Genomic DNA, 12,176 nt, shown 5'->3' on the forward strand with positions numbered 1-12,176 from the left:
AAAAATGAATCATAGCCAAAACAAAATGTTTTGCCTCTGAATATTTTCAGCTTAAGGGAAAAAAGTCATTAATGATGAACATATTTTCATTTCTCAATGTTTTTAATTTTTTATAAAGATTTTAATTAAGCTTCATAGTCACTAAGCAGTTTTTAAACTTAGGCTTCATGATCCTTTTGACTTCATGCTTTCAAATAGAATGATTATCTTTAAAATATGACAAATTTCAGAATCCATTAAAAATTATTTTATTCAAATTATGTTTTCCAAAAGAGAGGGTTCTGTGCCAGTCGTCTTTGAAAGTTTTCATACCTACAAAAGAAAAACATATTTATAAGAAATTTAATTAGAATCTTTCATAATCTGACAAATGACTCATCAAAAAGCAAATAACTTTACATGTCATTTCTAAAATGCTAAGATTAAAAACTTAGAAAGTTAAAAGTTAATCTGGGAGTTTAATTATTAATTTATAAAAGACAGCAAGCATAGTGATTTAACTGGCTGTATCAGAAAGCACAAATCATAATAAATTTTATTAATTTTTTTATCTTCTGCAAATCTGAGAGCTAGAAGGGACCTAAGAAAAAATGAAATCTAACTCCTTCTCCCTCATTTCATAGATGAGAATAATTTGCTCAAGGTCACAAAGCTACATTATTACAAAGCTCAAACCTAATACATTCTAGTACAATCCATGCTATACCATGCTACCACTTCTCAACAAACTCTCCTTATGTATCTCCCCAACACTGGGATATTCAAAGTGAAAAGAAATATCTATAAAACAGAAACATAGAAAAGCTGAAGAAATAGATTCATGTACAGGGTGCAGTATAAACCACTCTGATGTTTTATACATGTTTATTTTAGATCAAGACTTTCTACTTATGAAAAAAAAAATTTCATTGATATTTCAAGCCTCATATACAGTACTTACAATTCAAAATATAAAAAAATGTACAGCCCTTAATTGTGGTCCCTAAAACATAAGCAATTTTATTTTCCTGTCTTTATAAAGCCAAAATGGCTACTATATAACAAAATATTATTTGGGGTAAAAATTATTCCTAATGTGAACTCTAAAGTGCATACTTTTTAATTGTATGCAAATGTTAATGTATGCTGATGTCCACAATAAAAGAATATGTTTAAATGTCAAAGAAGAAATACATTCACAAGCAAAAAATACACATTTTTTGTAGGTTACTAGAAGCCTTAATATGAGAGCTACAAAATGCCCCATACCATTTCAGAACCACATTTGCCGGAATGAACATGTCAGATGGACTTGGTGTCATCTGGGCCTGAGAGACAGCAAACGATGAAGCAAAATTGTAGAAGTTGTCTAACATCTTTTGGGTGAACTAAAAGTTAATAATAAATAGATTAATGGATTATACTAAATACTTCATTTAGACCTTAATATTTTTAATTAAAAATGTTGTCATATTAACTTGGTTTAAGGACTGTGAGTTCTGAGACAGTCTAATGCTGAACATTAAGGCAAGTCATAAAATGACATTATGCCACAAAATCATAATCTGCCTTTAGTACTTTCTTTATATCGCAAAGAATTTCTATGATTATCAAATATTTTTAAGTTTATAACATATTCATTTTGGGAAAAAAAAAGAAAAGATGTTTTTTCATTCAAAATATCTTCTTTTATCTCCACCTTTGGAGATGCCCCTCTCCTCAAATACCACCCTCATCAAATCAACCTATTCTCTCATATAAAATAGTAACCATATCCAAGAAGTCTTTTTCTTACCAGAAAGATAAAAACTTAAGTATAAAAAAGGAACAACTGGTTACTTGCCATCAATTACAAAGAAGAGAAAGGTAACACTATTCCATTTCTGTTTCCTGGTCTGTTTGTTCTCACTGACCCTCAAATGGGCAAATCCACTAACATCCTCCAAGACTCCTTCGTAGAAGCAAGAAGTAAACTGATTCACATTCCTTGAGAATCAAATGGGTTTAAGCACTAAACCCCAAAATTAATGAACTACTAACGATAATACTACCTTTTATTCACTCAAAAATAATCTTCCCAACATCACTTTCTCCGAAACACAACACTAGCCATGAAGGTTCTTGCTGTCTCTTTTCTACATGGAAGAAACATCTTATTAGGGTTTTTGTTTGTTTAATAATATCGAGGTAGTTTAGTCCAAGAGACTCTACTGTTAAGGTACTTGAACCAATATCAGAGTTGAACCAATAAGATCACTAACTAAAAGATCAGTATCAGGAGAAAAAAAATCAACAGCAACCCTCCATACAAGCAAGAAACATTTTTAAATGTAACTTTAAGAAGATCCAATTCATGACAGAAACAAAGTCTGTAAGATACCTAGGGGAAATGCTAAGACAAGCTAATAGTTAAGACTTTTGTGGAAAATATTTTAAGACTGTCTTGAGAGATAAGAAAGAAAACAAATGAAAGGACTTATATACCCCATGTCGAGTGGAAAGATACAATATGTTCACGGATGGGAATACTTAATGTGATAAAGGCACATTAAATCTATAAATCCAATGTTATTTTCAACTAAATTCCAACAAGATTTTTCATGGCACTTGAAAAGCTGACACTAAAATTATTATGAAAAATACCTAAGCCTATTTTGATGACTAGGAGGAGGGACTTGGCCTTCCAGATATTAAGATTTTTCCTGGCAAAGGGACAGGCAAATAAACTAACTGGAATAAAAGAGAGAGCCCAGAAACAAACCTAAGCATATGTGACACATGATATATAACAAAGATGCTATTATTCAGAATAAAAAAAAATGTGGACTAACTATTCATTTAATGGGACTAGAACAACTAGTTTTCCATAGGGGGGAAAATGAGTTTAGATCCCTTCCCATACCACACACAAACACAATTCAAAAAGTAAAACGTTAAAAGCCTTAAGAACTATAAGAGAACATAACATCTTTACATATCAGCATAGGGAAGAATTTCTCAAATACAAAAAACCCACAAATCATAAAGGAAACAACTGATAAAACTTGTCTACAGAAAAATATATTATGTCTGTATGCAAAAGACACCATAAACAATACTAAAATACAAGGTAGGAGAAAAAATTTACAACATATACAACAAAGAATTATTATCCAGAACACATAAAGGCCTTTCCCAAAAAGCTAAAATTAAAAAGTGTCAAAAATAGCACAATAGAAGATTGGGGAAAATTATATAAACAGTCAATTCCTATAAAAGAAAATACAAATGCAGGCCAAAAATCTGAAAAGATGCTCAACTTCACCACCAGTCCAAAAAACAAACCAAAACAATAGTAATATTCTAATTTCACCTATCAAGTTTGGCAAAAATTTAAGGTCTGATAAATATTACTAAGAATGTATGAAAACATCTACCAATATGGAAATGGAAAAACAAACTGCGGCTCATTCGTACATATGACATATGACAATTAAAACAAACTAAATCGATTCCATGTGTCAACACAGATAAATCTTTAAAAATAATGCTGAGTGAACAATAGTAAGTTGTAGAAGTTTGTGCAGTATGATACAAACATTTATATCCATTTTAAAAACATATGAAAGGGTAAATAACAAGAAGGAAAAACAGAAGAACCAGAAAAAAAGAGATTCAACACAGAAGAGAAATAAAAGGAATTTCTGGAGTAATGGTGAAAGAAAACAATACCTGAACAACAGCTATGCAACAGACCCAGAGAATAATCAGTCCACAGTGGAACAAAAAAGAGAGTTCCAAGAGGAATGTTTCCAAGACAAATTTTAAATTGCTATATTTAAATATATTGAATGCGAATTTACAATTGGCAGAGTTTGGGCATAAATTATTAGAAATGGAAATACAGAAATCAATGCAAAGGAAAAAAATGAGAAATTTATTAACCAGGATAAATGAAAAGTTATACAGAACAAGAAATATAATCATAGCACTACACCTGGCTCAGTTTTGAAAAACATTTACCAGGTCATAATACTGAAACCTTTGAATACTAACTTAATGAAAATCTATATTGGAAAGGTGGGGAGAAAAGATATCTGTGTATTTTGGAGAACAGAGGATTAAGAGAGCTAAATCATGTTATGCATTGGTAAGTCAATGGAAAATATCTATAACAAATAAATTAATAAAGATTAATCAAGTTTCTTCTGACACATGGAAATAAATACAAGAAGAAAGAGGGAAAAAATATGAGGGGGAGGTTGAAAGTGACTGCTGCTGAGAGGCAGAATAAAGCAGAATATAAAAGGTATAATAGAGGACAGCTGTTTTACATGTAAAACCATTTGACTTTCTAAACCATGTACTACTGATAAAAACTAAAGTGAAGTAAGAATAACTAAGAGCATAAATTAGAAACATGTTTAAACACACATACAAATAGTACTATACATGTTTTGTGAATAAATATGAAAAAAATTTTTTAAGTACTGAAATACAGATAGGAAAGATATATAAAGTTAGAAGAGTAGCTACCTGGAGAGGAAAGGGAAGCAGAGAAGCAGAGAGCAGTGGGCTGTATCTGTAACACTTTATATAATTTTTTAATTAGTAGCAAATATAGCAAAATGTAACAGTTAAATCTAGGTGGAAGACACATGGAAGTCTTCAAATATACCCCACTATAAAGAGAGCTCTATAAGGACGGGTATTATTTTATTTTGTCTACCTATTTTTATCTGTTTGTTCTTAAAAAATGCCTCGCACACAATAGGTATACAATAAATATTTGTGGAATGCACTTTTCTATATATTAAAATATTTCATAGTAAAACGTTTAATAAAAAATACATATGCTTCATTAAAAAGCTCAAATAATTGATAATTATAGAGTAAAAAGTCTTCTTGCCCCTCCCCAGGGATAACATCACTTTGTCATGTATTTTCCAGACATTTTTCAAATACAATCTATATGGGACACTGTAAGTATTGTTTTACAACTTGCTTTTTTCAGCATAGTTTATTTTTTAAATTACTGACAAAATTTTTAAAACCCAGACTCTGCCATTCTTTATTTCTTTATTTCTTTATTTATGGCTGTGTTGGGTCTTCGTTTCTGTGCAAGGGCTTTCTCCAGTTGTGGCAAGCGGGGGCCACTCCTCATCGCGGTGCGCGGGCCTCTCACCATTGCGGCCTCTCTTGTTGCGGAGCACAGGCTCCAGACGGGCAGGCTCAATAATCGCGGCTCATGGGCCCAGTTGCCCCACGGCATGTGGGATCTTCCCAGACCAGGGCTCCAACCCGTGTCCCCTGCATTGGCAGGCAGATTCTCAACCACTGCGCCACCAGGGAAGCCCCTGCCATTCTTTAATTTGGCCCATTCTCAAGAGATCATATGACAAGTCAGCGCTTAAATTCATGGCCACAATCCTCAAAAATGTGCTGCCCGGCAAGCCCAGAAGGTTTCCCTAGTCCATTCAACCTCCTCCTCTCCTAGAGGACTTGTTTAATAATCCTTTCGGTTTAGATTTCCAATACTTCCTTTCCCCTCAATCTTAGCTGATGACCTTGCTTCCTATTTCACTGAGCAAAGAGAAGGAATCGAGAGAGAGAACTTGCACAACTTCTCATCAGCACATTTACCAACCTTCTGTGTCTGTCTGTGCCCATATATCCATTACTATAAACACTGTCCATTACCCTATCGAAAACCTCCCAATACGGTCTTATTTCCTACTCAAGGACACCACTTTCACAAGCCTCCCCACTCTCCTGCATCATCAATTTTTCTCTCACTAATGTTTCATTCCTGGCAAACATGATATAATATCTCTGATTAAAAACAGAAAGAAAAAAAAAATTCCTTGTCCCCATAGCCCCCTCAAGCAACCAGACCATTCATCTGCTGTCCTTTATGACAACACTTGTCAAGAGTCATCTATATTCACTGTTTCCATTTCCTTCTCTCCAATTCACTCAACCTCGCTGCAAACTCCCTTTCCACCTCTATGAACTCTTGTCAAAATCTGTAATGACTTCTACCTTGCTGAATCCAATGGTTAATTCTTAGCCTTCATCTTACTTGACCCATCAGCAGTGAATACTATTGATCACTTCTTCCTTCTTAAAATCCAGTCTTTGCTTGGCTTCCAAAACAGCACTTTTGGGGTCTCCTCCTACTTCAGGCTGCTCCTTTCCTTTTATTTCTCCTTATCTCTTAAGCATCTCAACTTTGAAATGGCCCCAAGCTCTGTCACTGGCCAATTTTTCTATTTACAGTTACTTCTCAGTGATCACATCCCCTTCCCAACTTTAAATACCACCTCTACACTGATGACTCCTAGATTTTTACTTCTCTTGAACTCTAAACTTGTCTTCTCCAGCTGGATATCTAACAGGCACCCCAAACATAGTACAATCAAAATTCAACTCCTGATTCCACTCCCAGACCATACTTGTTCTTTTCACAATATTCCTGTGTTCTTGTTCCTGGATCCAACACCCTTGGAGCCATAGTTGATGTCTCTATCTCAGACCTCACATGTGATCCACAACATGAAACGCTATTGGCCCCATCTTCAAATTATCTCCAGAAATCAACTACTTTTCATCACCTCCATTTCTACTTCCCCATATTTCCTGGTTCAAGTCATTAAAATCTCTCACCTAGATTTTCACAAGAGCCTCCTAACTGATCTTCCTCCTTCCCTCTTTGCCTCACTACCGTTTCTCTCCAAAGATGCAAAAGTGATCCTTTAAAAATATAAGTTAGATCATATTACTCTCTTGCTCAAAACTCTCTTATGTTTTCTCTTCCAAACAGAATATAAGCCAAAATCTTTACAAAAGCCAATGAGGTCGCATATGATTTATCCTGCAGCCACCTCCCCCCCCATAATCTCCAACCTCATCTCCCATCTCTCACCCTTGTTCACTCTACTCCAGACACGAAGTTTCACTTTATTCTTCAAACATAACAGGGCCTTTGTAATAGCTATAACTCTGCCTAGATCATTCTCCCCTTCAGGCCTCTGCCAGACAGGTTAAAAGTCAACCCTTATGGAATTGTGTCACTTTAAGCTCCACGAGGACAAGGATCTTGCTTATCAGGTTTACAACTGTATACTCACAGCCTAGCATACTAATTGTGGGAGGAAAAGAGGAAAAGCTAATATTTAAACCCATTTTAAAAAATCACTTTGAGCTATTTTATCACTATAAAAACTTAAGTCTCATCAAAGCATTTATAAATTTTAAAATACCTATAGAGAGGGAGACAAACTGAAAATATTCATGGAAGCCAATAACTTATGTCATATGTGTTTACCTTCATTTTTACATGAATTCTACCACCAGGCTAATTTCTGAAGTACAGAATGTGATTTTTAAATTATTTTAGAAAATAATGAAATGTACATTCCATTACCTGAGTAAATGAGTCAACTGAAGACACAGCAGCATTACCTACAGGAGTCTGCTGAGCCAGACTGTCCAATAATTCCACTGAAATTCCAATCTGAGCAACAGATGGAGTTCGGACAATATTCATGGCTCCAAAAGGGTGCTGGCTTCCTTCTCCTGAAAAAAATTAACATGTGCCACATATTTTAAATTTAACTTGTATACACACAAATTCCTTTATAAAGATGTGAAGAACCTCTGATCTATATGCACTAAAAAGTTCTGTTACATGAAAGTTTGTCTCTTCTCAGATAAATGTAAAAGAATGCCTAGCTTTTACCATATTAACAAATAATTAAGAAAACCGAAATTTTCCCCACCGGAAAAACAGCTGTTACTTTTCTAAAACTTACAAAATTATTGCAGCTAGAAATGGAAATTAAGAGAATAAGAGAAAAATAAATAAATGAGCATTAATTAGATAAAAGATTCTCAATGCTAACTCTGAGGGAAGGATATTTTTAAAGATTTTTAGAATTAGTTTTAATATTTTCTGATTATTCCACTAAAGAAAGAGCTTTCATTGCCAATAATACTGATAACGACATGGCATATTTTATTAAATGTCATAAATCACCCCACTCAACACCTGATGATCTGTTATCAAATAGGCAATAAAGAAATTTGCAGCTTATTCAGAAAATAGTAATTTTCGCCTTTACAATATATTTATTTACAAGTAAAATATATAATACATCATAAATATATAAAATATATCAAATGTATATTTGATATATCTGAGCCTCTAAGTGTCAGCTAACTTATACATGAAAAAATAGACCAGTTTTATTAATCCACATAAGACATAATCAGAAGTTAGTCTAATGAAAGAAAAAAAAAATCATACAATGAATAGATTTTTGGTTTACCTGCTCTTTTTATATGACTATAAAATGTCTAAACAAATACTACAGAACAAAACTCTAGGACAACACACATTCCTAATAACTAGAACACTTACTGCAAGTATCAAAACGCATTAAATTTTCAAGCATATGAATACAAACATAACTGTATTTTTCTGTGCTTTAAAAATACACACACTTCACTAAACATGACTGGTTTAAGATATTTTTGGTATTTTGAAATTATTTGTTTTACTTAATTTCCACATATTTGTGAATTTTCCAGGTTTACTTCTGTTACTTCTAATTTCTATCAATGTGGTCGGAGAACATACTTTGCATGATTTCAATCTTTTAAAATATGCTAAGACTTGTTTTGTGGCCTAACATACAGCTATTCAAGGAAATGTTCCATAGGCACTTGAGTAGAATGTATATTCTGCTTTTGTTGCATAGAATGTTCTATATAAGTCTATTAGGTCTAGTTGGTTTATAGTGTTTTTCAAGTCTTCTGTTTCCTTGATGATCCTCTGTCTAGTTGTTCTATCCATATTGAAAGTAAGGTATTGAAGTTTCCAACTATTATTGTTGAACTGATTATTTCTCCTTTCAACTCTGTCTATTTCTGCTTCATGAGGCTCTATTAGGTACACAAAAGTTTGTAATTGTATCTTTTTGATAGAGTGACCCTTTGGTTTCAGTCTGCATCATTTTTTTTCATCCTTTATTTTCAACCAATTTATATCTTTGAATCAATAGCTGTATCATGTTTTTTAATCCCTCTGCAAATCTCTACCTTTTAATTGAAGGGCTGAATTTCATGTTAAATAGATACTTGCCAGTGTATCATTTTAATTCCCTTATCATTTCCTTTACTATATATATATTTTTTATTATATTCTTTAAATGGTTGCACTGGGGACTACAATTAACATCTTAACATAGAACAACTCTAGTTTGGATTAATACCAATTTAATTTCAACAGTATACAAAAACTTTGCTCCTATGTAACTGCTTCTCTCCCTTATGTTGTTATTGTCACTAATTACATCTTTATACCTAGTATGCCCATAAGCAGACTTAAGAGTTTTTGTTTTATGCCACTGTCTTTTATATCAGGATAGGAAAAAAAGCAAAGTTACAATGTATGTATTAAGGCTTTTATAATTACCCGTATAGTTACCTTTAGCTGTGTTCTTTTTTACTTAACATGAATTTGAATTACTATCCCAGGTCCTCTCATTTCAGCCTGAAGGACTCCCTTTAGCATTTCCTACAGGGTAAGTCCTCTAGCCACTATTCCAATTTCTGTTTATCTGGGAACGTCTTCATTTCTCCATTTCTGATGGCTAGATAACTCGATTGACCTTTTTTCTTTCAGTACTTTAAACATGTCATCCCACTGCCTCTGGACTAAATGTTTCTGACGAGAAACCAGCCATAATCTAGTAAGGACCCTTGCATGTGATGAGCTGCTTCCCCTGCCACTTTCAAGATGCTCTGTCTTGGGCAGTTTATCATGTCCTGGAGTGAAGTTTATCCTACTTGAGTTTGCTGAGCTGCTTAAGTGTGTAGATTAATGTTTTTCATCAAATTTAGAGTGTTAGGGCAATTATTTCTTCAAATATTCTTTCTACCCCTTCTCTCCTCTTCTTCTGACTCCCATTATGCATATGTTGGCATGCCTGATGGTATCTCACAGGTCTCTAAGGCTCTGTTCATTTTTCATTCTTTTTTCTTTCTGCTCTTCAAATTAGATATTTTACCTATCTTCAAATTCACTGATTCTTTCTTGCACCTACTCAAATCTGCTTCTGAAACCCTCTAGTCAAATTTTCATTTCAGTTACCGTACTTTTCCACTCCATAACTTATTTCCTTTAAAAATTTTTTCTATTGGTATCTTCTATTTGATGATACATCATTCTCCTGATTTCCTTTAGCTCTTCAAGAATATTTGAGACAGCTTCCTTAAAGTCTTTGACTATTAAGTCCAATGTCTATACTTCCTAGGAACAGTTTCTATTCATTTCTTCTGTGAAAGGGCCTTGTTTCTTGCATGCTTCATAGCATTTTGTTGAAAACTGGATATTGAATAATGTGACAACTCCAGCAATCAGATGTTTCACCTCTCCTTAGGGTTTATTGCTACTGTTTGTTGTGGCTGTTTCCTTGTTTAATGATTTTTCTGAACTAATACTATAAAGTCTGTATTTTTTTGTCATTTGTGACCACTGAAGTCTCTGTTCTATTAGGTTAGTGGTTAGCTAGTGAATGGAGATTTCCTTAGAAGCCTGGAACCAAAAAATTCTCCCAGTGTTTGCAGGTGGGCTTTGTGTGTTGAGACATGCCTTCAGTGCTCACGTCTTCGGGCTTCCCTTGTGGTGCAGTGGTTAAGAATCCGCCTGCCAGTGCAGCGGACACAGGTTCGAGCCCTGGTCTGGGAAGATCCCGCATGCCGTGGAGCAACTAAGCCCGTGCGCCACAACTACTGAAGGCTGCGCGCCTAGAGCCTGTGCTCTGCAACAAGAGAAGCCACTGCAATGAGAAGCCCGCGCACCACTACAAGGAGTAGCCCCCACTCGCCACAACTAGAGAAAGCCCCTGTGCAGCAACAAAGACCCAACACAGCCATAAATAAATAAATAAATAAATAAATAAATTTATTTAAAAAAATACTCATGCCTTCAAGGTCAGCCAGCAGTAAGAGCTTAGGACCTTCTTAGGTCTTTCCCAAGCATGTGCACAGCCCTGGACACCCATGTGGTCTTTTAGATTCCCAGGAATCCCCAGGAGAATTTCAAAACCCTTGTTCCCCAAAGTATCTTATTCCCAGCCTTTTCTTCCAAGCTTTTTGGTTAGTCTGTTATTTGCCCCAACCGTTGTCACTGCCTCAGGCAGCAGTGACTAATACATTTACCTGTAAACATTTTTGACAAACATGCAGAAAGTCATTTTAGCAGTGGAAGAATTCCAAGTTAAAAGAGATAAAGGCGAGCCTTTTAAATCAGTCTTCCAGGGAACCACAGAACAAAACAATTACAATTAATTGTGAATAAGGTCCATTCTGCTCCCTCTGGTATCAGTACCAGTACCAAGAACATGGTCTGTTATTTTCAAGGCTACCACTGAGCTGAGGAACAAAGGTTGGGATCAGGGTAGATTAACTGCCACAAAGTTCACTGTTCTTACAGAGGTTCAGTGTTTTATCTTGATTAAACGTCCCTGTGGTTTCGACAAGCCTCTGGTTAGTTTCCAGAGTCCTGAAAAAGTTGATTCTGAGAATTTTTGCCAGTTTTTGTTGTTGTTGTTTTTATGGAGGGATGAACTTTTGGAGTTCCTTACTCCATCATTTTAATTGTTTTAAGCCTAGAATTATGCTAAGTCCAGAAAACGTACTGCTATTTGCCTGTATAACAGGCTCCAACGATCTCAATCAAGGAAAGTAGTTCAATGCAACCTACTACTGCCTTAGTTATAACTACCCAGAGAGTGATCGGCCCAAGCAGAAAGCCCTGTCATCTCTAACCTCCATCCTTTATCACACACAAGCTCTTGGCAAATGAGTGAAGCCCTAAGGAAAACTCTCTAAGATCTGTTGTAAAAATTGGGGCTAAGGAAATATTCTGACTCTTTTATTTTAAAGCTCTCTGGGACTAAGACAACTTAAGATGGGAAAAACAAAAAAACCCTCAGTCTTCAGTAATCTTTAATCTATATTTTCAAAGAAATCTACTGTGCAGTTAAACCATTCCTTTAGTCAATCTTATTCTCAAAACGGGCTTGACACAGTAATTGATACCCTCCAAGTACAAAGGTTCTTGTTTGCAAACCATAAAATATTGGAAAGAAACATTGGAACATAATGTACAAACTTACAGTGAGTGTTTAATTTTGGATATGAATTCCTGA

The 12,176-nt window shown here is 34.6% G+C and overlaps 1 protein-coding gene across 5 annotated transcripts in view; it reads right to left on the reverse strand.

Annotated features, from left to right (window-relative positions):
* Positions 1-232: 232 nt before the first annotated feature.
* Positions 233-12,176, reverse strand: part of HIKESHI (heat shock protein nuclear import factor hikeshi) — a 33,373-nt gene continuing 21,429 nt past the window's right edge. For all 5 annotated transcript variants that reach the window (XM_082410287.1, XM_082410290.1, XM_082410288.1 and 2 more), the window contains 3 exons: positions 7,385-7,536; positions 1,249-1,367; positions 233-312 (listed from right to left, as the gene is read on the reverse strand). In XM_082410287.1, the coding sequence (XP_082266413.1) occupies positions 258-312; positions 1,249-1,367; positions 7,385-7,536 (326 nt within the window). In that variant the 3' untranslated portion in view covers positions 233-257. The remainder of the gene's footprint in view (positions 313-1,248; positions 1,368-7,384; positions 7,537-12,176) is intronic.

Source organism: Balaenoptera physalus (assembly GCF_965194825.1).
Source record: "Balaenoptera physalus genome assembly, chromosome: 10".
Classification (NCBI taxonomy): Eukaryota; Metazoa; Chordata; class Mammalia; order Artiodactyla; family Balaenopteridae; genus Balaenoptera; species Balaenoptera physalus.